The 27,162-nt window shown below is 46.5% G+C and overlaps 2 protein-coding genes across 5 annotated transcripts in view; one reads left to right on the top strand and one right to left on the bottom strand.

The window, feature by feature from the left end:
• The first annotated feature begins 929 nt into the window (after positions 1–929).
• DYNLT1 (dynein light chain Tctex-type 1) lies at positions 930–6,951 on the top strand. Of its 3 annotated transcripts, none has more exons than XM_069488277.1 (5): positions 930–988; positions 3,636–3,677; positions 5,511–5,634; positions 6,197–6,254; positions 6,508–6,951. In XM_069488277.1, the coding sequence occupies exons 1-4, from the start codon at positions 962–964 to the stop codon at positions 6,250–6,252; spliced, it is 249 nt and encodes an 82-aa protein (XP_069344378.1). In that variant the 5' UTR covers positions 930–961; the 3' UTR covers positions 6,253–6,254; positions 6,508–6,951. The 3 variants fall into 3 exon arrangements, with proteins under 3 accessions (XP_069344378.1, XP_069344376.1, XP_069344377.1); XM_069488275.1 differs by having other exon boundaries at positions 6,177–6,254; XM_069488276.1 differs by lacking the exon at positions 3,636–3,677 and having other exon boundaries at positions 6,177–6,254.
• A 692-nt stretch (positions 6,952–7,643) lies between these two features.
• Positions 7,644–27,162, bottom strand: part of TMEM181 (transmembrane protein 181) — a 69,651-nt gene continuing 50,132 nt past the window's right edge. For both annotated transcript variants that reach the window (XM_069489182.1, XM_069489183.1), the window contains exons 7-17: positions 23,683–23,763; positions 21,536–21,635; positions 20,828–20,958; positions 20,525–20,616; positions 18,215–18,272; positions 16,907–17,009; positions 16,312–16,363; positions 14,048–14,130; positions 12,730–12,819; positions 11,410–11,476; positions 7,644–11,032 (exon numbers count right to left, since the gene is read on the bottom strand). In XM_069489182.1, coding sequence (XP_069345283.1) covers positions 10,954–11,032; positions 11,410–11,476; positions 12,730–12,819; positions 14,048–14,130; positions 16,312–16,363; positions 16,907–17,009; positions 18,215–18,272; positions 20,525–20,616; positions 20,828–20,958; positions 21,536–21,635; positions 23,683–23,763 — 936 coding nt within the window. In that variant the 3' untranslated portion in view covers positions 7,644–10,953. The remainder of the gene's footprint in view (positions 11,033–11,409; positions 11,477–12,729; positions 12,820–14,047; positions 14,131–16,311; positions 16,364–16,906; positions 17,010–18,214; positions 18,273–20,524; positions 20,617–20,827; positions 20,959–21,535; positions 21,636–23,682; positions 23,764–27,162) is intronic.

Raw genomic sequence — 27,162 nt, 5'->3', positions numbered from 1 at the left:
ACAGCAAGAGTTGCTAATGGAGTGAATGTGGGATTCTGCCAAGTCCCTGTGGCTTTTGCGGTCAGCTCTTCCCTGGGCAACCAGAACTGGGATTTAGCAGCTGGGTTTTGGAGAGGTAAGAAATGACAGCCTGACTTCAAGTGCATGGTAAAACCAGAAAAAGCAAACGCCAAAGTCAAAACTCTGAGTCTCAGAGTACACGCAGACAGGTGCATACACCCCAGCCCTTCAAGGAGAATAGTCTACCAGAGCCCGGTGCAATCGCTAATTTCTATATAGACCTCTAGATACAAGTCAAGGCTATGTCTAGTTCATTCAAGGAAGGCAGGAAGTGTGTTGCATTTTTACAAAATTTTCCACCCAAAATATGTTTTTAAGTGTTACTGAAAGAAAAAATTCTCGAGGGAAGGGGGGCGGTAAAAAAAAAAAAGAAAGAAAGAAAGAAAAAATTCTCATTTTTATGGAAAACTTAAGTCCCCAAAGAAAAGTTTAGCTCAGATAGCGAAAGTGTCCTAATCCTAGATCCCTAAAGGGACTGTAACTGATCTCTCACATTGCGCATTACCTTCAGAAATCACTTTACAATCTGTGACTCGGTGTCCGAGCCAATTTGAACGTTCACATTAATCCACACCGTACAAGCTGGAGGGAGGGACCAAGAAGACGCTTCCCCTCCCGGACTGGCTTTTGTGCATGTTTTGTTTTTGTCGCCGCGGTTTAGAGAGTTGCCTGGCCACCCTCACGGGTTCCCAAGGAGACCACCACCTCCCCGGGGACGCCGGGTGACTATTCCGGGTGCCCCGCCTCGCCCTGCGCTGCTGGGGCGCCGAGCCGGCCGCAAGGCGAGGAAGGGCGTGGCCTACTCTGGGCGTGGCCGGCGGGCTCAGGAGAAGGGCGGGGCCTGAGTGCGCCTGCGCGATCCGCTCTATTCAGGGAGGCGGAGGCGACGCGCTGAGGAAAGATGGAAGACTACCAGGCTACTGAGGAGGTAACGCCCGCTCGGCGACGGGAAGGGTGGAGGCCGAGAGTTCTGGGCGCGGATGGACACGCGGTCCTGTCCGGGAAGCCCTGGCTGCCCTCCTCCCTCGGCCAGAGGCTCCGGAGCGCCGGCGCCCAGCCCTCCCCGGCATCGCCACCGTTTCCTCCTCGGGGAGGTCCGCGGGCGGCGGGAAGGGGAACCAGACTCCGTCCCGCGCGGGGCGGTCCCAGGCGGTTCTCTGCGAGAGGGCCTGAGTCCGCAGCGCCGGGCGTCTTCCCCCCGGGCCGGGGTCGGCCTCGCCCCGCGGCCGGCAGCGGAGGACGCCGGGAGGATGACATCACTCTCGCCCCTACTCCGACGTGCAGACCCCCGGCCCCAGCCCGCAGAGCTGCCCCGCGCCGGTGGTGGGGAGACCGAGGCCTGGACGCTTAGCGCGGGAGTGCGGAGTGACGCCCGCGCGTCCCCGGCCCCTCGGTCACGGCTGGACGTCCAGGCTGTCCGCCCTGGCGGGGATGCGCGGCAGGGGGCCCGCCTTTGTCTCTGTCCCGCACCTTGTTCTCCCACCGAGGCCACCGCAAATGAGTGGTACATTTCACTTCAGTTGGAGATGTCAGCAGGGTAGCCCATTCTTGTGGGGGAAAATAGTGTCTTATGCCTCAATGAAGAAGTAGGGTAAAGCACACAATCATTTGCCGGGAGAAGCTACTCATCCTAACGGTGGCTGTTAGAGCCAGCAGGGAGTAGGGCTGATGGACGCTGCTATTAAACAATCGTCACTCATCCTTGTTGAAATTCAGATAGAATCCTAGTACGCAGTCTGTCAAAAATAAAAACTATAGATAAATTCGGTAAGGTCTCCTATCTTACCATTTTTGAAATTTAGTTTCAGCAAGAGTGTTTTGAGGGAAAATAAAACTAAGGCTTAAGGACTGATTCCCTAGAGTTTCAGTCTTGGTCTGATTTCCTATTAGTACAAACTTTACATGACAGTGTCATAATCAGTGCTTGAATGCTGATAGCAACCAAGTGAATAATGATGAGACAAGGTTTAGGAGCAGCTAGCAGCTAGCATTTCCCCATAAACTAATATAATATTGGAAAATGGCTTGTATAATGGTAATATCGAGTAAAACTTTTTTAAAAAGGAAATGGCTATGTAAGAGAACATCCTTAATACAGCATTCTAATTCTGGCTCTCACAAATAGGGTGGCTAAGCGGTTTTATTTTTCTAGATCTCAATCTCATGTCTATAAAATGAAAAGGCTGAACTGAGTGATCTGTATTTTACACTAGATGTAAACCCTGGGAGGTTGAGAACGTGACTCTTGTAGTAGGCAGGTCCTCCTGCCAGCCTCTCAGCTAAGCTTTTTCTGCATATCTAAGTCTGTGTAGATTCCTGGGCCTTTGTAACTCTACTCTCAGATCCTTTCATAGAAGCTTAAACTGTCCACTGGATTCAATACAACTGCTCTAAAGACTTTCCACTAAAAGTTCTTTAAAATGTCCCTCAACCTTTTTGATACTTTAAGTATGTGGAAAGTTAAACAGGGACCTTCCTTTGTGATTTAGTCACTTGGAAAGATCCTTTAAACTTCCAGAAATGATTTAATCTCTAAGATACTACAAATTTTCATTAATTCTGTGAGTTGGTTTTCTTTCCAAATATGACTTCTGAGTATAGCAAGTGAGGTGGCTTCAGGCAGTCAGCTCTTGATCCTCCTGAAGAGAAGAGGGGACTGCTAGAGCAAGGCCGGTCTACAGTGGGCAGGAGCCGGGCAGGAGCCGGGCAGGAGCCGGGCAGGAGGGAAAACTCACTGCCACAGCAGGGCTCTGCCTTTCCTCCACCAGGGCACTGCTGACTGCAGGCCCAGGGCTGTCCTCTCAAAGGCATGTCCAGAGCTAAGTACCTTTCCTGGGACTCGGCTGTAACTTGAAACGCTTTCCATGTCAAGAGCACATTGGCAGGCGAGTAAGTGCCTGACGTTATTTTCAGGATGACCTTGTACACATTCAAATCTACCATATGTAGAAAGGAAAGGAAGGAGACTATACTCCTGGAAAACTAGACTACTGCAGGCAGCCCACCTCCCCAGTCATCTGACACTGGTGGAGAACTGCTGTGCTAGCAGCTGGTTATTAGTCCTGTAATCAGATATTAGAAAAGAAAAAAATTACCTAGAAATAGTATAATCATTGTAATTTTATGACAAATGGTGGCTAAAAAAGAAACAGAAAAACCACAAAAAAACCTTTTTAAGTTTCAGCCCCCTAATCAGTTTACATCAGGAAAGAATTACATTTTTAAATTGGATTGCTTAAGCAGCTTCAGTTAATTTATACAAAAGTAACTCTTTAAGATTCTCTATTGGTGAATGATCCTAGCAGCCAGTTGAAATGGAATGGCAGACTGAATTCTAGTTTAAAGTGAAGTCTTAGATTGTGGTATGATTAAAACAAAAAACCTTTAAATTGTATACATGTATTCTGGTCCCCTGGTTTCTGAGGACTCATCGTGCCTAAGTTGAACAGTCTCATTAGATTATCTCTAAGGTCTTCATTTCTAAATTATGTTCATTACCTAAATTTGCATGTATCAATGCAGTGAAAGCAAATCCTTTAAATAAATCAAACTTAACTAAATTTTCTTCCTTACAGACTGCTTTTGTTGTGGATGAAGTGAGCAACATTGTAAAAGAGGTAAGAGGAGAAATGCCTGCTTTTTAAGTGATTAATGGCTTATGTGAGAGAAAATAATGTGTTTTAAATACTATCTTGGAATTGTTTCAACTGAGCCTGTGTGTTTTGGCATTTCAAATAACAGTTTTTACTTCAGTGAATATTTAGAAAAGAATTATTCCCATATTACATAAATTATATATTTTAAATCAAACAGAATTTTATATAGATAGCATTATCACTGAATGTCATCAAGGCTTGATTCTGTAACCTTTAGGCATAAAAGACACATGGCATACAAATAAACGTTTCCAGTGTTTAACGTAGAGTGAGTAGAAGAAAATTGAATGATCAACTTCCAGTTATTCAGGACCTGTTCATCTAGTTTGGGGCCTGCTCAGTTATTTTTCTTACATTCCTAAACACACTTTATTGTTATCAATCACAGTACCTCCCATAAATGAGGAGGATGAGAGACAAAAAGGATATTTTTCATTCATTCATTCCAAAAATACATATTGAGGGAGCACGTAGCGGCCTGGTGAGCAAAACAGACATGGTCCTCACCCTCCTGGAGTTTACAGTGTGGGGGACAGGCACTTACCAAATAATCACTGCAAAACGTCAGCTTGCATTTGCTGTGTGTCACTGCGAGAGCATTTAAAGGCGAATTTGACCCACCGAGTGAGTCTAGGGACATTCAGAGCTGAAATCTGAAGAATGAGCAGGCGTAGGGTTAACGCAGCAAACCTCTGAGGGGGGTGTGAGGATGTGTGAGGAAGTAAAGGGAGTTGGCACCGGGAGCTAGGGGAGCCAGGGGAGCCAGGGAGGAATGAAGCCAGGAGGGTTTACCTAGTCAGTTTCCCGGCCTTCCCTGGGTAAGACTGAGGACATATATTGAAGCTGTCTGCTAAAACAAAGTCATTAGATGATCTGAAGTTTAAGTTCCCCATATGTAATTTAGAATTGGCTGTAATGCAAATTACTGACTAATGCTAGATAAAGAAACACAACCTATTTTTGTGAACAGTATCCAAAAGCAAAATGATTTTTTGCACTATTCAGCATCAGGCATGATTTTCTGGTTGCTTTGCAGCATCTGTAACCGTTTGCTTTTCATTGTTTTTCTAAATGGACAGTGTTTCATGTGGAACACAGTAGGGAGCAGGAAGGTAGGTGAATCATACCAGAACTGTGAAAAGTGGAGTTGGTTTGTTGGAAAGTCTGGTTCAACTTGGTCGTTTTCTGCATTATCTTTGACTTGGTTACCAGGCAGCATTTCCAGCTTACATGGAAACAGGAGGTGACACTGCAGTGTTAATTTAACCTTGTACCACTGGCTTCAACAGAAAAATGTTTATGTGGTAACATATTCCCAGAAAATGCTAGATTAAAGAAGTATTTTTGAATGTACAATTGTTTGGATAGGTTTGTATGTTTTCAGTTGTATAAATAACCAATAAAAATTCATCTTAGTATTAGTATAAGGTAGTATTAGATTAAAAGTATCTAATTTTTTTAAAGAAAGAAATAGGGAAAGTAAAATATCTAGCCTCAGGGGGAAAAGTGTGTTATCTGTAAGAATTAATAGCAGCAGTGAAAATTAAATCCAGTTATTAGGTCAAAACATTTAAATAATTTGACAGAGTATACAATTATCAATTTTTAAAACAAATATAGAACTTATTTAAATGAAATATAACTATCAAAAGGTGTATTTGCAAAGGAGTCCTCATGATTAAAAATAAATGCACATTTCACGTAAATTTCATTTCATCAGTTCTTCAGGTCGGTTACTAACTGGGAGGCGTCTGGGTGCCTGCCGTTCACTGTGACCCCTTTGTGCTTTCCCAGGCTATAGAAAGTGCGATCGGCGGTAACGCTTACCAACACAGCAAAGTCAACCAGTGGACCACAAACGTAGTAGAACAAACTTTAAGCCAACTCACCAAGCTGGGAAAACCATTTAAATACATTGGTAATGGATTTTTGTTTCTGGTATATTTTGGTGGTGGTTCTTTAAATACTGACCAGAGTGTGTCCAGTGCCAGAAAAGATGGCTAACATGGCAATTCGGTTCCTCACCTCAGAGGAAGTTCCTGATGGGAGTAGGTTACTTACCATACACTTGGCCCTTTTGGCTGTTGGTACAGTCGCAGCCACCCAGGATTTTACAAGATTTCCAGTCAGATGCTTTTAGAACACGTGTTAAAGGAAGGGAAGGGTCCCCGACTTAGGATGGTTTGATTTGCAATTTTTCGACTTTATGATGGGTTTATCAAGATACTAGTTGCATTTTCACCTTATATTTTTGATTTACTATGCGATTATTGGGACATAACCCCATTGTAAGTCAAGGAGCATCTGTACTTTGTCACTATGGTAGGACATGGCAATCTACTCCTATACTTTTTAACATGAACATCAATCATGTGACCCACTTATATATGCAAAAAGTGAGCAAAACAACATCCATGTTGCCAAGTGGATTTCTGTAATAAAAGTTTGTTTTAATTTAAGTGACCTGTGTAATTATGCAGAAGAATGGAGCTGGACTACACACAGCAAGTTCCTGCTTCTGGGACAGCTCTACTGATGGTATGGTTTCCAAACATCGTGTTTGTAACATCAGTCATGTGCATTTTCCCTGAAAGTTTTCAAGTACCTTCTTGGACCATGCTAAGAGAAGTGTTTTTATTAGTCACCTTTTAAAACCTTTTATTATAGAGACTTGCCAACCTTCTTCATGTACCATAAAGAGGTTGGTACTTGAGTGTTGGCCTTAGTGTGAGAAATCAGAACGTCAGATTCCCCAGTTTTCCTCATTTAAATGCTCTGTTGTCCTCCCCAGGGAGCTGTACCGTGCGATGGGAGAACAAGACCATGTACTGCATTGTCAGCGCCTTTGGACTGTCCATTTGACCTCCTCGTCCAGCCTGTGACCTTTCGCCTCTGTCTCAACATTTCTTTTCCATATTCTAACCACCAACCATGAATTCAAATGAACACTTTTCTCATTCTCTTTAAGTGTTTTGTGGCACTCTCAAAATATAGAGAACAAAAACCCAAACGACTGCACCGTTACATGAACTGTGCACCGTCAGTCAAATGAATGATTTGCAGTGCGTGGTCTGAAGCCTGTATTGCCACTTGTCTTAACTCTGAATATTTCTTTTCAAAGGTGCTAAAAACTGAAATCTGCTAATGTGAAACTTGCTCTACTCTCTGAAATGATTCAAATACACTAATTTTCCATACTTTATACTTTTGTTAGAATAAATTATTCAGATTTAAAGTCTGTTGTGTTCTTCATGGTCTACATAGTATCACATGAATTCTTCATATTTAGTTAGTGACTTCAGCATCTATAAAAGAAAAGTTCTGCTTTGGTCCTCTCCAACATGACGACTTACTCATTTCACCTGTGGGACCAGGATCCCGACAGCTCTGCTAGGTTCTGGTTAGATTCCTACCCCTGGGCATCATACCTGTCATTCTTACGCTCCCTCTTCTAGAGGCTAAGGGGTGGCAGTGGGTGGGTCGCAAGCCAATTACTGTTCCTTAAGCCAGAGAGCTCTAACTTACTCTTGGCCCAAAGCTGTAACACCACAACTTTAATCCCGTGTTCTGTTTTTCAGGAGCAATTGCAAACTGTTCTAGTACTTTACAAAGTGCTTTCACAATCATTCATTTTGTGTCCGCAGCAATTATGTAGTTATTTAAAATCAGAAAATGTGTTTGGAGGTTGTCAGATTGGTTTAAAGTCACACATCCACGTAAGTAGGGAGGTGGGCCCCAAACTCCGGTCTTATCTTCATTGTCAGCTCTTCCCTCGGCCTTGCAGACATGGCAGTAGAGACACTCCCTGTCTACTTGCCGAAATGAAAGAAGCCCTGCTCCTGTCTCTTAAAGACCTTTTATCAGACACTCAGGTCTGAAAGGCCAAATTAACGCCACACACAAAGAGCAAACAAGTCAAGATACATATAAGAACTGAATATTAAAAATTTATTAACATTTACCAGAAAGGTAGTGTCAGAATGAAGTCATTCCCAAAACGTGAGTTTGCCGTAAATATTTATTCACTTTTGCCCGACTGGTTACAGTGACCACTCTGCTCAGGCACCACCGTGCTCCACTGACACAGTCCCACAGTTAAATACAGAGCTCTACCTTCCCTTCTGAGCTTAAAGTTTAGTGTTTTATTTTACAAATATGTACAGTCTTTTTGTAAAAAGGCAGTTTTCAGTAGCAGAAAATCCTTCTGTTTCATAGTTTGGTGGTATAGTTACCAGTATATCTAACACGTCAAATCAAAATAGCATAACAAGATGTCACAGACAAAAGCAACTTCCCTTTGGCCTGGGAAAAAGATTTCTGTCTTTTTTTAAAAAGTCTAACCTCTAAGGCAACTGGTTTCTAAAACCCTCAAAATACAAATTCACTTTAGTGTTTTAAGTCTAGTCTTTACTAAATGTTCATAGAGACTTCTCTTTTAATTATCCCTTTTATGAGCATCTGTGTTTTTCCTGTGAAAAGGACTCAGGAAATAAGTTAGCACATAATATAACCTATTGAACATACTGTACCTTCAGTAAATAATGAAATACTTGAAGCTGGTGACATTTGTCTTTGTAACCTGCCCATTTAGTGGGTTGGGTTTACATAATGTAGCTAAACTTTTATCGCAATCTATAATTATGTACAGTAATAATCTTACAAACTCTGAATATATTTTTATATCTATCCCCTTCTCTCACCTTTCCAGTGGGGCTTAAGGGAGAGAAAATGGCACCACTTCACTGCTGTAATGATTTAATAATAAATCAAGTGGACCTATTATCCATATGGATAATGAAGCTCTCCCTAGGGAAACAGAAACATTTCTGGTCATCTTCCAGGTTGCCCTAGACTGGACCAGTATAAAGAATATCCCAAAGATGATGTTATTCAAGCCATTACCATGAAAGAACTAAAGTCAGCCCTTTGAATTTATAATTTAAGTTTGCAAAACTTTAAATCCCCTAAGAAAAACAATTCTCTTGCTACTGTCAAAAGTTTCTGGCAGACTTTAGTGTTTTAACCTAACACCTATGGCACATATTCTGCATGCTAAATGCTACATACTGTAACCAAATTTTTACATGGAGTATGTATTAATAATATGTTGACATTTATGATACACCAGGGAAGAGAAATTGAAAATTCATGATTTAATAAAGAACCATTTTCCCCTTTTAAGTACTTTTGTTGTACTTTTTTTGTTTCCAACTTAGTTATGAAAAGTAAATAAATAATCCCACATTTTTCATTTCATTGAGGTCATGAAGAATTAATGTATGAAGATACTAGTCATCGGTTTATATTTACACTACCAGACAAAGACAAGTTCTAAACAGTTCCATTGTGTGTATGGTTAAATGCCTCAACTATTTTACATGTACTGATAAATAACATTCCAAATCATGAACAATTACTTTATAATGATTAAAACTTATAAACTATATCACATATTAGAGTATGTTCATCAGCACAAGACTTCATCAGTTTATAAAAAATTATAGTAGTATTAGAAGTTGTAAAATTTGGTAACAGAAAATTTTTTCAATACCTCTGAGTACACAGAATCAAAAAAAGTCATCACATATTCATTGCAAATGTAAAAATCATGTAAACCTTGAATTACTCTTGCAATAATCGTTGTTTTAATCCAAACATTCCTATTTACATGGCTTTTAAAAACAAATGTGAATAGAATCCATATTAAAGGTACATTATCATTAAAGTTTAAATTAAAAAGAAGGATACGAAGCCATAATGAATAGTCTCTCATGAACACCACTAAGGTCCCGGCACTACCTAAGTGGACAATAATTTGTAGCTCTGAATGGTCATCTGAGAGTCAATGCATAGGTGAAGAGATGTAGGTACTGCTTGCAGAGCGCAACAGTTCTCTTTTGGACCTCTGTTGGCCATGATGGCGTCAGTCAGGTTGGCAATGATTACATACGCTAATAGTGACAGACGTTACTGTGCATGTCAAGGGGAAAGCAAAGGAGACATCTATACCAGACTTCTGTGTTGAGTCCCTGACCAAAAGAAATTGCAAACCCTCCAGGGCCGTGTATGATGCTCCGATTCAGCAGCGCCAAAGACTCTTCCACAGAGCAGTGCAGCTTACCTCACTCCCGTGTGGTTCATGGAGGACAGGAAATGGTTTCCAAGCAAGTTACCTTCTACCCAGAGATGTTTTCCCATAAGCCACTTAAGATGTTTTACTTTCTTTTCATCTAGTTTCCAAAAGTAAAGTTGAAAAACTTTCTGACAATAAAGAATCTATAATATTATATAAATCATTCATTTACCTTTTGTTAAAAAAAAATAAAGCTCTATGGGGTTTCATATTCAAGAGTTGCAGAAACTGCTATTTATTGGCATGGTAATGCTCCCCTCCTGCCCACCCCAACCACAGGGAAATTCTCTCACAGCCACACGGTCATGTATGTACGTGCACGGCACACACACAGGCCCCTGCAAAACACCATGGCAATAAAACCTTCCTCACAGGAGCTGGTAGCTTGTTAATTATCTTAGCCTTTCCCTATTCAACTTACCAAACCCTCCTCAGAGCTCCACAACACTATTACTTCTGCTTTGGTGACGGTGAAGGGCCGGAACCCAACCACCCACCATTCCCCGGAGAAGTCACAACGTACATGCTTCACCGCAAGTTGCCAATCCTTTCAGACGCCACGCTTCAAGGAAGGACTTTCCCTCGAGGCAGCCACAGAAACAGGCTTCCCCTTGAGTTTTGAGTTTAAAGGGTCAAAAAAAACCCAATACCATGGGGAAGGGGAGAAAGGAAGAAAGAAGAATGATGCCACTGGCTGTGGAGCTAGTCACAGGGGCTGCCCATGAACTTGGAATTAGTGAATGATTTAAAAAAAAGAAAAGAAAGTACATAATTCACTCTACTGAAAACAAGGGTCATTTCCTCCTCACCACTGAAAACATGCTCTCTCTCATCTGAAGTCTTTTAAAAAGCATTTGGCTGTTTAAACTCTTTATCCAAACCTTTCTTCCCAAATAAATGTAGCCAGCCTGACAATAAATTTGGCCCAACATTTAAATTTGCCCTCAGTTTTGGTTTTCCTTTTGAAAACATGTAAACAAATAAGGACCAGGAAATCTTTGCTCATAAGGAAAGTCTGAACAGAAGCGGGTCTGGGGAAGGTCAGGAAACGGTCACCAAAGGAAGAGGTCCGGGCGCCGTGCCACCGCGCCGCCCGCCAGGAGCTCAGTCGCTGTCGGACTCCTCCTTGTACTTGGCCCGAATGGCTTGGCCGTTCTGCAGAGGCATTTCTTCATAGTCACTCCTGTCACAGAAGGGACCTTTGATACCACTTGACCTTTGACAGCTACTTATTTATTCTCTTCTTTGACACTGACACACCATTCTAGCAAGAACTCATTTCACAGCTCCACTCTCTGTTTCCTGCCGCAGCCGGGCCTGCCCACTGCTGGCCGTCGCCCACCTCCGTCCCCAGGGCCCCCAGTCCAGAGAGAGCTGTCCTTCCTGTGCTCACCAGGCCCCGTGGGGACTCAGCCAGAAGGAATACCACTAACTCTAAGCCCAAACAACGCGAACACAGGGAGCAACGAATCACGTGACACTCCCAGGTAAATGTTACACCACCCTGAAAATAATTTTAGACAAGTGGCCCGTTCAGTAAGTGGCAAGACAGTGACTTACCCATAAATCACATCATCATCGGAGTCGTTCAGCATGGAAAATGCAGGATTGTCTTTCAGCTGGGACTCTGAAAACCAACAAAAGCATTTTTAGCACTTTATGTTATTAGCCTGGAGAGACAGGATGCTGTCCTGGAAAAAGGAAAGGAGTCAGAAAGAGCTGGATTCAAATCCCAGATTCTACCACCCTCTGTGTGAGCCTGAATGCAACATCAGGAGTCTACTTCTCATCCACAGCGCAGGCTAGTGCGGCCGGCCGGGCAGGGACGCCGTGAAGACCGAGCGTCCGAGGCGGCTGGCAGGAAAGAGCAGGCGGAACGCCGGTGCCCACGTGCATGCGAGCTGCCTCCTGCCCACACCAGGCAGCAGGGGACAGAAAACAGGCCCCAGGAGGTGTAGATCTGTCCTGGCTGCTCCTGCCCAGTCCTTGGACCTGCAGCCACTTCTAAGTTCCTTCATCTGTCAAACGGCAGTAATGACACCTTTATCATCAAGTTGTGAAGCTCAAATGTGACCCTGTTCGTGAAGGTGCTCTGAAAGCTTGAGCACGACATAAAACATCAGGGGTGGCACCACCTACGCTCCGGGGAGTCCTCATCCTCTTCATTCCCTGTGCAAGAGGGTGGTGTTTGGGGGTTTTGGGGTGCTGTTTTTGTTTTTGGAGGGTATGTTTTAGCTATCTTTTGAATGGCCACAACACTAGTAACGATGGGGTTACATCCTGACAAACCCATCATAAGTAAAAAATATTGTAAGTCAAAAATGCATTTAATACACCCAACCTACCGAACATCGTAGCTTAGCCTAACCTGCCTTAAACATGCTCAGAACACTTACATTAGCCTACAGGTGAGCAAAATCATCTAACACAAAGCCTATTTTATAACAAAGTACAGAATATCTAATTTACTGAATACTGCATTGAAAGTGAAAGACAGAATGGCTGTGTGGGTACTCAGAGTAAGGTTTCTACTGAATGCATACTGCTTGCACACCGCTGTAAAATAAAAAAATCCTAACTGGAACCAGTGTAAGTTGGGGACTATCTTCAACAGACTTTCTTTCCCAGAGCTGATGGACACACTAACGAAATACATGCACTCATCACGTGCAGTGTTGACACCACACAGGTTCAGTGTATGCTGTGCTCCATCTAAACTTAGAACTCACCATTGAAACGTTCCTTGTCTCTCTCTGCCCACAGGGAAGCACTGGGAATGGTGGTGCCCACATTAATGGAAAACCCAGTAATTGGGTCCCGAGGCACACAGACTCCTGTGTCAGCTACCTGGCCAGCAACCCAGACCCCAGGGCGGCTTACCATACAGAGCATTCTTCGACGGAGAATACACAAAGGCCAAGGTGTAGAGATAAAAGTTCAACAAGCCGTAGAAAGACAAGAACTCGGCTGGTGCTGCTAGTCAAGGGAAGGAACGCCATGTCCGGACAGAACAGGTGGCATCTCTGCCTCCAGCCTGGACGCTCCTCCCATCAGTGGCCCTTTCTAGTGGTAACCACCAACTAGCACACGGGGGTCCATGACCCAGATGCCAGGCATCTATAGTTCAAGCCCACAGCCAGAGGTCACAGTAAATAACACATGAATTCTGACCTCGCATATCAGTGAGAACCTGGATCCCCCGAGACATCCGGTGGCGGTGCTCTCACCAGCACCAAGGGCAGGGCCAGACGGGATCAAGTCACACGCACAGGGCAGGAAGACCACTGGCATGTGGGGAATTAAGTTGTCCAGACACAATAACGAAATAAAGAATTGGAAACAAACTCTCAAACCAGTCGTTCCTAATCTTTTTTGGATTACACACCCATCTGAGAATGTGATAAAAGCTTAGTGTGAAATTCAGTCACAAGAAATTGAAAAATTATGCATTAATTCTAACGACACAGAGGGTCCCGAGGCCAGAGTCCCAGATGTAAAGGATTGATGCCCTGAGTGTCCCAACCATGGAGGAGGAGGAGAAAGCACATGTAACCATTATACATCTGAACAAGGACAGGTGACCTGGGAGGCAACAACCCTGCTCCACTGGCGTCAGGCACAGTGAGAATCCAAGGGGGCCCTGGTACCTTACGAGCCCCTCCCTAAACACACAGGCTCAGCCTGTAATGTTACAGCCCTGCAGACACTACATCTGGATACACCTGGGTGATGGTGACAGAGACACTGTCGGTGGGAGAGAGGATGCTCAGAGCAGCCCTTTGGCAGCTCCCCAGCCCTGCTGAATAACAGCTGGTGCCCCACTGACAACAGATGTGGGATCATGACCGCACTTCATTTACCTGCCCAGACGGCAGTGTGAACAGAAGGCAGTGTGGCGTGGAGAACGGCTCCAAAGCACCGGCCCACCTGGGTTTGGGTCCAGCCTCTGCCACCTGGTAACTGACTGCAGGGACCTGCTTAGCACGGCCACGTCCGGCTTCTTGCCCACAGAGGAGGGGCACAGCTGCCCCTGCCCAGGGCCAGGTGGGGCCCAATGAGAACGCACGAGGCAGAGACAGGCCTCTGGCGACGGGGCATGAGCAGCTGACCTGTGTCCTCCTAGTCTCAAACCTGAAATGCTAACCGCTGCAAGCAGAGGGCACTCCTGGTCCCTGGGCTCTTCCACGTCAAAGGATATAATTCTGGTAGTGCGTTGACAGTTCTGCTACGAAATTGTCTTGCAATACTTGTGCTCCAAATCTTAAATAAAGGATGACAATGCTGGAAAAAGAGAGGCAGAGACAACATGTAAAAATATGCAAAGAAAGGATGCTGACTTATGTGATCTGTTATATTCACACAGTGATACTTGCAGCCTATTCACTATTATTTCTCCATGGAAACCTCTATACACACACACACACGTGGCACGCGTGCACACAAACACAGATGCATCCACACAAAACCTCTGTGTCTGGTTTTCTGGCCTCAGATCTAGAAAGGCTAGACCGCTAGCCAGCTGGAGGGACAGGATCCCTTAACCCTGACAAGGGCCCTACCACACTCTCTAATCACGGCCCTGCAGCGCCCCCTCGGCATATTCTGCCTCCTTCTCTCACTCCCTTAATGCAGGTTTCTAGACCGTCTGACAACAAAGCACCACCTCCCCCGCGGGAAGCCTGCTCCTTCTTAATATTAATAACCTCCCCTCCCTGGGCACAGCGACTCGCACAGTGAAGAAGGCAGCACACCTGAGGTTCAGACTCCCGCCTGCTGCTGTGGATGACAACACAGGACTCTGATACCACTGGCCACTGAAGCCACCACCAGCTCTGCCTGGCAACTCCACAGCCTCCAGCCTGCACCCGCCTTCATGGGCCGCTCCACACAAGCAGCCAGACTGACTGTTCAATCAAGAGGTAACCCAGATCCCTCAGCTCCCAGCTGAAGCCCTGCAGTAGTCTCTGTCACTGAGAACAAAGCCTGACTCCTCACGGTGGCCTGCAGCCCACTCTGACCTCCTGCCACCCCCACCACGCCCACGGCCCCTTCTCCAGGACGCCGCTGTCCCTCTGACTCGCCAGGCTCACGCCCACCCGAGGCTGCCGTCCCCGCTGTTTCATGGCCAGGAACGGCCACTCCACAGCTTTGCAGGGCTCCTCCTCAGGTCCCCAGCCAAACGTCACCCCCTCAGAGACACGTCCCTACCCACCCGGCTAAAGCAGCCACTTCCCTCTGCCACCGTCACATCTCCCTTTTTTATCTTCATTAAGGCACTTAGGCTACTAGTTTACTTGTCACGGGTCTTCCTCTGTAGGACAAATAACGAATTCCCTCGAGACCCGCATGAAGAAAGATCACAAAACTACGACAACTTCTAAGACAGATTGTGCAGAGGCCACTGTAAGTACCGTAGCTCCCAACCTGGGGACTGGGCAGCTCCGAGGTGAGGGGGAGGGTGCGTGTGACAGAAAGGCGTGTGCACGTGAGGGCGTGCGTGCTGGTGTACCCTGGCGTGCACAATTGAGAGAACGCGTGTGAGCGCGTGAGAAGTCACAGACAGCGTGCGCCAAGCACGGAACAGAGATTGCGTGAGTAAAACTTCAACATTCACACACTGTTATTCTCAGTGAATGCAGATGCCGAATGAAATTCAAGTTCCCGTGGAAGTCCCGCTGCGTTCACACACGGGGGTGGCGAACGGACGTGGATCCTACGGGAGTCATCACCCTCCCCAGGGTGGGCCCCGGAGCCGACCGGGAAGCCTGGAGAAGCCCGCGTGGATCCATGGAAAAGGGCCAACGTCCACTTATTTGCCACGCAAACAACCAAAACAGAAACATAGAAAACTAGATTTTTTTTCCCCCTCTGGATTTGATTTTAAAAGAAAAAGACAAACCATAAACGACCAAACAACGATCTGGAATTTATTCAAAGAAACCACTTCCCAGGCCCCTTCAGCTCCTCCACCGACAGTCCCCAGAGAGGCCTGGGGCCCCCTCAGCCTGGGCGCTGGCCTGCCCCAGGGAGGCCTTCGCACGGCCTTCCTCCCTGACACACGTCTCCATCCTCACGGGACCCACCTCACCCCAAACCTCCCCCCACGGTGCCAGCCGTGTGTGCCGCTCAGCGGGACTGGATGCACTAACTCATGCTCAGGGTGCCCCTGGTGTGCAGCTCGTGGCATCCGAACTCACGCACGTGGGAACTGCACCTCCACACGTGGCAGGTGTCAGAGCAAGGACGGACCCCCCAGCACAGGCTAAGCGTGCTCTAGTGGACGTCCGCCATTCCCCGGACACGGGCAACAGAAACGCGTGCTCTCGGGCCCACGGTAAGAGGCCTTCTGACCTAACGCTAGAAGTAGCCTTAAGTTCACTCCACAGAGGGAGAGGACAGATATTCATGACAGTGAAATGAAAATTCAGTTTGGCTTCTTTCAAGAAATAAAAGTCTTCTTACCTAATGACAAGCACTACAAAAGTCAATGCAGTCAAAAATTTTAACCTGAGATCTGAAAAACAAAGAAAGATTCTTGTTCAAAACGTTAGAAGTAAACTCCACTCTCATCTCAGAGATCTTAAAAGACAAAAATGAAGCAGAGCGCCCTGAACAGGCCCTCCTCCCTCTCCGGACTTTGAAGCTCTGCTTTGCCTGCAGCCCCGGAGGAATGCTGGCCCCTCCCCAGGGACAGAGGGTGACCGGTGAGGCCACGGCCACCATTCTCTGGCTGATACAGATCAGGAAAAGGATCCGTAAGGTCAGGGTGACTTGCCCCAACTCAGGACTGAGAGCACAGCCTGTCCGGTTCCTCTGCAGGGTGTGGTCCTGGCAGGATTCGGGATGCTGTGACAGTCCCACTACACCCAGGGCTCCGTAGGCTCCGACCCCAAAGACCAGAGCTACCCAGTTAGGCCTGCTGAGGCTCCCAGGGACCGAAGGCATATGGGAATAGACAAGTCCTTGGCCCCTCAGGGAAGGTGCCGGGCCACTCCTCCCCCCACAAAGTCACTCCCACCCTGCACTGAGCAACTCCAATTCCGAAAGGGGCACTTACCCACGTAAGGCATGTGACGTAGCTCAGAACACGCCCGCACTATCAAGAACAAAAGGTATAAAATATACACAGCTGCCACCACCATGAAGAAGATCTTCATTCCCTAGAATGAAGCAAGGCGCTTGAGTAGGAACAGGGCCTGGGCGCTCTTCTTCTCCTGCCCCACCACGGGCAGGAGAGCCATTTGCACGAGGGACTAAGAACCCTGGCACAGAATGAGAATGGTTCCCAGCCCGACTGTCCCCTTGGTCCCCACTGTGAGCACAGGCAGCTTACCAACCAAGACGATGCCCCAGCCCTTGTCAATCAGGTGAGCAAGTGCAAGAGCAAGAGCCCAACTTCCTCCACCACACGCCACGTTCCTGCACAGGCCTGGGACGTGGTGGTGCCAACAGTGTGGTGGTTACTGCTGTCCCTCTTCCTGGGGTGCTCTGGCTCCCCACCCTGCTTATGTGAGGGTGGCATCAAAGAAAGTGTCCAGGGCTGCACCTTGGGAACCCTCGGGCGAGTCCCAATCTTTTTGGAACTCTGTTTTCTTGTCTGTGAAACGGGGGTTTGAATTAGATGTTCTAGATGACCTTAGGTCTAAAAGCACACAATTCTGTGATTTTGTTACAGGAAAACAAAACATCTCGTGAAGACAGAGGCTGTGATGGAGAAGGCCCAGCAGGTTCCGACGGGGGTCAGGCCCCGGGCTGCACAATACCCCTCACCACAGAGCATCTGATGGGGAGGCCCCTGCCCTGTCCCCTCCTCCCGTCCCTTTCCTGTCCTCTCAGTGCCAGAATTCCCCTCTTATGTCGAGACATAGAGCCCTGGACTGCAAATCAGGAACCAGCATTCTGTTTCTGCCTCCAAAGAGCCTGCGTGACTTTGGGCCTCATTTTCTCATCTATAAAATGAAGGGATTGGACTAGACCGGCTGTTTTGGCACCCAAGACGTCTCTGCTCTGGCGTCTCCCTCAGGGACAGGTGCAGGCCACTGTGTCTGCTCCTGAGCCTTGGTGGCTGCTCTCCTCGGCCGCCTGAGCGGGAGGGGAAGGGCCCCCAACAAGAACCACAGTGGCCTCATCCTCCCACATGCTGCTACTCCAAAAACCACCAACCAAGAATTGGGAGTAAAAACATCACTTTAAAGAGTTTATTTATCATTTTTTTCCCAAACTTTCCACCCTGGACCTTTCTATAGTCCTTCCCAAGGAGCCAGTTAGTAAACTTGCATTAACAGCACGATTTAAGTTACAAAATTCAGTAATTTTATAAAACAGCATTAAAAAAAAGTCCTTCGGCTTCATTAACAACCCTTACCTGAAAATTTCCAGTGTCAACTCGGTATTGGTACATTGGATCGTGCAATTCATTAACTCTAAAAATTGACATTATTAAAAAATCACAGATTAGTAACTAACATTACTTTTTATTTTATATTTTTTCTCATTTGACTTTTTGTTTTCTCTACTTATTAACATAAATTACTTGCTACCAACTGTGAAAGATTTTTAAAAAGCAATCCTAAATTCATGGCAAATCCTGTTTCATTTTTCACATAGAAAAAGTGTACACCACTACTAACTGTCCACATTCACCAGTATTGTAAAGTCGCAGTGTATTTCACTACACAAATCCCTATGCCCTATATTTCCCTTGTAGTTTTAACAGCTGCTTTTCCAGGTACCTTTTTAATGGCATGAAATAAATGAGTGGACACAGAAAGTAATAAAAGTAAATATGAACTTCCATAAGATGCATTTTCAAATAAACATGGACCACTGAGATGACAGGGAACCAGGGGCTGGGAACAGCAGATGGGAGAGAAATTCTATCGTCATGCGGGGATTGTGGCAACAAATTAGGCATGCCAGGCTCTAAAATCACACGCCAGAAATGGAACCAACCCATGGAAAGTCCTATTTGATGAATCAGGCCGTTACCATGCTAGACTTCTGCTGTAGGGCCATTTCACAGGACAAAAATACTAATAAAGATCAACTTAAGGTGGGCACAGTGGCTCACGCCTGTAATCCTAGCACTCTGGGAGGCCGAGGTGGGAGGATTGTTTGAGCTCAGGAGTTCGAGACCAGTCTGAGCAAGAGCGAGACCCCTGTCTCTACTAAAAATAGAAAGCAATTATATGGACAGCTAAAAATATACATAGAAATATTAGCCGGGCATGGTGGCGCACGCCTGTAGTCCCAGCTACTTGGGAGGCTGAGGTAGGAGGATTGCTTGAACCCAGGAGTTTGAGGTTGCTGTGAGCTAGGCTGATGCCATGGCACTCTAGCCTGGGCAACAGAGCGAGACTCTGTCTCAAAACAAAAAGATCAACTTAAGGACCCAATGTAAGGACTCGAAAGTTTGTAGACGCAGCAAAAGGAGAAACTAAAACACCTGATAGATAGTGGAGAGGTGGGGCGGACCTGAGCACCATTCCCACAATGAGGTCTTCATCTCTCTTAAGGAGAAATCTGAACCCCACGGTCTTTTTCATTTGCCATCTTAGCCTGGTAGAATCGTGGATTCTCCACAAGCAGAAACAAATTCCTCAGTTCAAGTCATATGGCAGCCCCGTCATCTGCAATTCTGCTTTCTGCAGTTTCAGTTACCCACCATCAGAAAACATTAAATACAAAATTTCAGAAGTAAACATTTCATAAGTTTTAACACATTAACTGCCCTGTGAGTTGCATTTAACGCACGCTAGTTTTGAGCCCACGGCCTCTTGAAACATATGTAACTCACACGTCTCTTTACCTTGGGAGCCACATGAACTATTTTTCAAGTTGCATAAAACTCATGCATAGAAAATAATAAAAACTATCACATTTTTCATTAAATTAGAAGGGATTATTTTCAAAGTTTTTATTCTATTTTCATAATAGAACACCCATGGCCCCAAGGAAAGATTTTAGTCTAGTGTGGCAGTCAATGTGTGCAACTGCATGCCGTTCTGAGTAGTGCGACGAAATCCTGCACAGTGACCGTCCCACTGTCACCATCCCGGGACGTGAATCTCCCTCTGTCCAGTGTCTCCACCCGCCCATCATCACACCACCCGCCCCGCAGTCATGGACATCACCGTGGCTGGATGATCCAGGGTCACCCGAAGCAGATGCCCGCCTTCAGATGTGTCATCAGAAGGAAAACAGCAGCCTAACGGCTGGGCACAATGCCCACGTCATTCACCTCACTGCCTCCCATTTCATCTCACATCATTACAAGAATTGTGAGTCCAGTACAATTAGATATTTTGAGAGAGAGACCAGGTCACATAACTTTTATTAGAGTACATTGTTGCAGTCGTTCTGTTTTGTTATTACTGTTGTGAATCTCTTACTGTGTCTAATGTGCAAAGGAAACTTTATCATAGGTATGTGTGTGTGGGGGAAACATGGTACAGGTACACATAGCACTTGGTATTTCCAAGTTTCAGGCATCCATGGGGGGTCTTGGAACGTGTCCCCCAAGGATAAGGGGGGCCTACCGTGCTACCAAGTTTGAAACGTTGAGAGAGACGACCCCTTTCTGGATGAGTTCACAAAATACAGCTAGACTCTGGGTCTTTCTCCTTTGTCAAATGCCTTTCACGACTGAAGTTTCGCACACGATAGAATTACTCACGTTTGCCATATTCCTAGTGTGACAGAAGCCAGCCACAACAGTCCAACAATGAAGAATTTAGGCAAATAGAAAGTTAAACATTTTCTTTCTCCCTAAAAAAAGAAAAAAAAAAAGCAAGGAATAATAAAACATACTTCTAAACAAGATCGCAGAACCCCAAATTATTTCTGCATTTCCATTCTTCCATTGCGTAAGAGTCTGAAGACAGGTTTTCACGGACAGCCTCATCCTGAGGGATCACCAGAGTCTGGAAAGCAAGCCCGAGTCTGTAGCCCCTGGCGGTGCCGCGGGCTGCCGGCTCACCTGAACACGGATCCCGTGGTACACACACAGCCAGAAGAGCAGCAGGGCGCACAGGAACACCGACTGGAAGAGGTCGTCCAGCATCCCTGGGAACCAGCTGTTCACCAGAAAGGACAGGGGGAAGAACGGATCTGGAAAGCACAAGGCAGAAGTGCGTGACGGAAATGGGGCTCCCCAGCACCCAGCAGAGAGCACCCCATCTCTTTGGGAGGTCAGACTCACTATCGGTTTCTCCCCAGACAGCGCCAAAGGAAAGGCAGTGAACCAAAGGCTATTTTGTTTTTCAAAACACCTAAAAGCCAATGAACAGATTGCTCCACTGATCATGACAGAGCGCCGTATGCCCTGCCATCAGCTCCTCCCGGAGGCCCGGGCGTGCTGAGCGCGGCAGCTCGGGAAGCAAGCGCTTTCTGGAGCAGGGACAGAGAGCAGACAGCCGCGCCTGGCCACCTCAGCCAAGTCCCAGGACTGCTGTGTCTGTAGCACGTCCAAGTTTTAACTACCAAACAGCCGCCTGTTTGTGAACGATCCAGACATCTGCCCCAGCTTGGGGAAACACGGCTCCCAGGAAGCACGCTGCTCCTCGTTCCTCCCATTCCTCCCGGGCCCCACAGACTCTGCTGGGGACGCCAGGCCTAGGCCACCTCCAAGATGCCTTCCAGCTTTACATTTTAAAGGGGCAAGTTCCAAAATAAAAACGGTACCTACCGTTGTACAGTAGCAGCAGAGGCAAAAGAATAGACATCCACTTCTGCTCAATTCCCCAGTCCCGCATGGAGAACTTCCGGAGGGAATGTGCGAACAGGCACTGCAAACCAAACCGGCCCGTCACCACCTCTGCTCACACCTCGCTGCCACACCGGGTCAGCTCTTCCCAACTCGATGATCTAGGCACCACCCTAAGATCTGCTGAGGTAACCCCAGCTCAGTTGCCTGCTGTGGTCCTGGGGGCCACCAGTGACAATGGACATAAGATGGTCACTTGCTGCAGAGGGGCCAGGGGTGAGACGGGTCCCAAGCTGCTCTCGAGTGGGGAGGAAGGGAGAGGAACATAAGGGCCAGACAACCCCTGCAGAAGGGGAGCATGCCCACCCTCCCACCTCCGCCTGGGCAGGCTGCTCTCCCGGGTTGTCCCCAGCCAGACAGCACACAGGACTCGCCCAGGGCACGGGCCACATCTGTGGACACCATGAGTAGCCACATGTTCCCGGCAGTGCAACTTTCACAGATGGCACCAGCTTCTAAGGAGGGCGACTGGGCTCGCCGATGAAAAGCCAGAGAACGCGGCTCATAACCATGGTCAGAGGATGTGTTTAATACACACCTCCCTGAAGAAGGCGTGTTGGGCTCATGGGAGAAGTTTCTTTACACTGCTTTAAAACAATATATAACTTGTCATTTTAAGCTTTTGTTGTTGTTTGTTTTTTTGTCATCTGATATAAGCCAATCTAGGCAACCTGTATTTCCTGGCCTGTGGGCCCTTCTCTCCACTCCAAGTTATCCAACAAGGCTCAGGCCTGCTGTCTCTCTTTTTAAAAGCATACTCAATGCCGGGCGCGGGGGCTCACGCCTGTAATCCTAGCCCTCTGGGAGGCCAAGGCGGGTGGATTGTTTGAGCTCAGGAGTTTGAGACCAGCCCGAGCAAGAGTGAGACCCCATCTCTACTAAAAATAGAAAGAAATTATATGGACAACTAAAAATATATACAGAAAAAATTAGCCGGGCATGCTGGCGCATGCCTGTAGTCCCAGCTACTCGGGAGGCTGAGGCAGGAGGATTGCTCGAGCCCAGGAGTTTGAGGTTGCTGTGAGCAAGGCTGATGCCACTGCACTTTAGCCTGGGCAACAGAGTGAGACTCTGTCTCAAAAAATAAATAAATAAATAAATAAGAAAGTAAAAACATACTCAGGCCTTGAGCACCAGCTCTTTGCCCGAGTGTAGCAGCAGAATCCCAGGCAGGGAGCCTTTGCGAAGCAGCGAGAATTTGCCCAGACAGAAATGCCAGCTCCCCACTTCCCTTTATGAAGCTCACCAGGGGGCGCCCTGGGGTTCCTGAGGTCCTGGGCTCGGCCCAAGCACCAGGACCTCCAGCTCTGCAGACCTGGTGCCGGCCCCTGCCTCCAGCACACGCCTGTGTCCTCAGGCAAAGTACCAAGTGTTTCTTAGATGGCCACTGGAGTGGCCCCACAGCAAAGAATGGGCACATCTCCTCAGTGTCACGTCCTCCCCGTCAGCACTGGGGCAAGGAGCTAATGGGGACAGACACCACCCTTCAGACCGCAAAAAAGTCACAAAACAAAGCTTACTTCCTCTCTCCCCGGTTTATCCATTCTCATCTTCACAGACTATTTCTAAGGATGAGCATTTCCCCGCCAAATTACTCTGTGCTTGTGGACACAACCCTCAGATCCCACAAGCCAAAGGTCTGCATTTCCAAAACCACTTCTATTTGGCGCAAAGATTGAAAGGTCCAGTACAATTTTCCAAATATAGAACATACGAGTGTGCTGTATCTGCACCCAAAGGTCATTCAAAGAAGGCAGAATCCTTCCATATAGGCTAAATGGCATTTTTCATTGTACACTGATGAAAATTTACATAAAGTCGGTGATTTGTAATGACTGTCACACTACGCAGAAACCCTTACACTAAACGACACCACATCACTCCTTTTTGCGCTACGGCATCTCGGCAGACACACAGAATGTTTGGTGGTATCAGGAGAGCCCACCGGATGCAAAGGCTCAAGAGTTTGGGGACATCTCCGTGTGACCTGCACTCTGGGAGTCACAACTGCGTGAACTAGCTTTGTCCTGGCCAAGACTATGCCAAGCTGTCAGGCAAACGACACTCACGGTGACGATGAAGGTAAGCACCACGAAGACAAATCGGAACCAAATTTCCAGCTTGGAAAATGCGGGGTCGTAAGTCTTCCACTAAAACAGAAAGTGGGGAAAATGATTTGAAAAAACACAATGTGCACCTAGTAGGAAACACACCAGATTACTAATAATGGTTATCTCTAGACATGAGCCTGCAAGTATTTAAAAAGTTCTTTTAACTTATACTTTCCTACATGTTCCAAAATTTAATACAATTTACTTTTATATTAAAGAATACAAACAGTAAAAAAATCTTAATTACCACAAACTAGAAATAGTTTTAAATGGTGTTATACTAATGGTGAATCTGACAGATAAATTATTTCATAATCATAATAAGAGCATTTGAATTTTAAATCTCATATCAAAAAATCAACCTTGTCAGCCTCTTCATTAGAAAAAGCCACGCTTCCCATTAAAAGAAAGTGTTCCAGGTGTGCCAAGTGTGCTCCTGACGGAGCCGGGGACACAGGCACCAGCGCTGACAGCAGGGCGGACGGCAGGACCCGCCATCCTTCAACCTGGGTCTCGAGCCGGACTCGTACCCAGAACCCCAGAACCCTGCACTGCACTGGGCCAATGAGTCCCACCATTTTGATGCACTGAATTAAAATTATCTGAGCAATTTCCACTTCAGAACAGATACTAGATTGACCTAAAACATTAGAAAATACATGTGCAGACAGACACACACGAGAGCAGTTTGAGACACTGGACCTGAGGAGGCAACCAAGGGCAATACTGGGAAGCAACAAGGGGTGCCCTCTGGCGGCCCCAAGTCCTGGAGGGGAGCCCAAGCAGAGCCTCGCGGTCTCCTGAGTTGTGAACACAGCTGGCATCCAGGGAGACCCAGGTGGCTTGAATGCACATGCTGGAGAGGAGAGCTGTGCAGGCGAGACCCCTGATACCCACCAAACGCACGTCCTCGTGTCTCCATCTGAACACCGATCAGCACACGAGTGTGAGTGCCTGTCACCCACAGGGCCACTAACGGTGTCTCTTTCCACAAGAGGGAGAAAAAACTCATAATCAAAGGCACTAGTAGCGCTGAACACTTCTGCTTCGGCGGTCGGAAAAAATTAGCCTTGGACTCAAAGCTGCTTTGGTCCCGCCCAGCAGAGTTGAAACACAAGGCCTGAAAAGAGCAAACTTCATCCAAGTAGCTTGGCAACATCACAGAGCAGAGGGCGAGAATATTTATAAAAATACAAAGCCCAGCAATCAATAATGTCTGGCATTGAACCAAAAATACCAAACACACAGAAAAGCAAGAAAATATGAACCACAGTGAGAAAAAAAGCTAACCAATCCAAACTGGCCCAGAAATCAAAGATGACAGAGTTAGTAGATGAGGACACGGAGAGGCTGGATGAAAGACTCACATGTTAAACAGAGACTTGGCAGATGATGGGCAGCAGAGACCCCCCAGAGACTGGTGGCTGTGAAGACACGGCAACCGGAACTGCCCAAAACGCACAGAGCATCGGTGAGCCGTGGGACGACTTCAGGTGGCTCAACAGACACATATTTGGGGTCCCTGAATTTCGGGGGTAGGGGCCAGGAAGACAGAAAAAGTATTTGAAGAAATAATGGCCAAAACTTTTCCAAACTCGATGAAAACTATAAACTCACAAATCTATGAAGCTCAATGGACCCCAAGCACAAGAAACATGAAGAAAAGTACACCAAGGAACAGCACAAATTGCTTAAGTAAGTAAAAAAGGAAAAACTTAGAATTTCCTTCTAAGGAAAATGGTGGAGGAGGGCAGGGGTGTTACCACAGAGGACAAAGATAAGGGTGAGAGCAGATTCCCTGTCAGAAAAACACAAGCCAGAACACAGTGACCAACATTTTCAAAGTACGTAAATTAAAACGACAATGCAATACCGCTACACACCTATGAGAACAGCCACAATTTAAGACTGACCACACCAAGCTCTGACAAGGACGTTAGTGACTGAGACCCCCATGCCCTGCTGGTGGTGATTCAAAATAACACCACCGCTTCGGAAAACGGTTTGTCAGCGTCTGAACCACAAGACAGCCACTCCACTTCCAGCATTCACCCACGAGAAATGACAGTGCATGTCCGCACATAGATTTAGGCACATGGGCAGAGCCGCTTTCTTTGTAACAGCCCCGAACTGGAAGCAGCCCACATGCCCATCAGTAGGTGACGGGTCCGCAATGTCTGCTACAGCCACAGTGGAGTATTTCTCAGCAACAAAAAGGAATGAACTATGGATACATCCAACATCACCAGTCAACCTCAAAATAATCATGCAGAGTAAAAGAATTCAAACATAGCAAACAAGTACATGTTGTATTGTTCCATTTGTGTAAAATTCTAAAAGATGCAAATGAGTCTGTCATGAAGGCAGAACAGAGGTTGCCTGGGGATGAGAAGTGACAGGAGGAAGGGGCCCATTTAGGGGTGACAGGTGGCAAGGGGGGGACACTTAACTATCCTGATCATGGGGCTGGTTTCCCAGGTTTGACATATATCAAAATGGGTTGAATTTTATATGTAAAGTATGTGCACATGGCTGTATGTCAATTATACCTCAATAAAGCTGACAGAAAATCAACAGCTAACAACTGATATTAACGGGACAGTGGAGATCATAATGACTCAGGGCATATGAATTTTTGCTTTTTTTTTTTTAGACAGAGTCTCCCTCTGTCCCCTGGCTGGAGTGCAGTGGCGTCATCACAGCTCACTGCAACCTCCAACTCCTGGGCTTAAGTGATCCTCCCGCCTCAGACTCCTGAGTGGCTGGGACTACAGGCACGTGCCACACTAATTTTTCTATTTTTAGCAGAGATGGGGTCTCGCTCTTGCTCAGGCTGGTCTTGAGCTCAAGAGATCCTCCCGCCTCGGCCTCCCAGAGTGCTAGGATTACAGGCGTGAGCCATCACACCCGGCCGGCATATGAACTTGAAGTCAGAGACTCAGCTTCAAAACTCAGCTTTTCCAATTCCTAACCTCCAGCTTACTAAACCTCAGATTTCTCCTCCATAAAATGGGGATGCTATTCCTACTTCATAGAATTATCATAATATTTAAATGAAATCATGCATATAAAAAGTTAAGCACAGTGCCTAGCCATCAGAAAAACATATGAAATATGTTTAAAGCAAGTGACTAAAGTTTTTTTGTGTGTTTTTATCACCCATGGACTGTAACCACGGGCCCCTGAAGGAAGGAGGATTTTGTCTTAAGATTCTGTCAGAGCAACGAAAAATGAACTCACGTGAAAAATTAACACTAGAAAATAGCCCTTTACTCAATAAATATAGCTAAAACTAAACATGCATTTTAGATCAAAAATATGAGTTAATAGGAGGGAGGGGGAGAGTGGTGAGGAGCGAAGGAGAAGAAGGATAATGTTCTGTTCCGGCTTTCGACACGGCACCCTGAGCACCACGCCTGCTCTGACACGCACAGCAGG

Source organism: Eulemur rufifrons, chromosome 15 (genome assembly GCF_041146395.1).
Source record: "Eulemur rufifrons isolate Redbay chromosome 15, OSU_ERuf_1, whole genome shotgun sequence".
Taxonomy (NCBI): Eukaryota; Metazoa; Chordata; class Mammalia; order Primates; family Lemuridae; genus Eulemur; species Eulemur rufifrons.
Note: the sequence above shows the minus strand (reverse complement) of the source record. Positions and strands in the feature narration are given on the sequence as shown.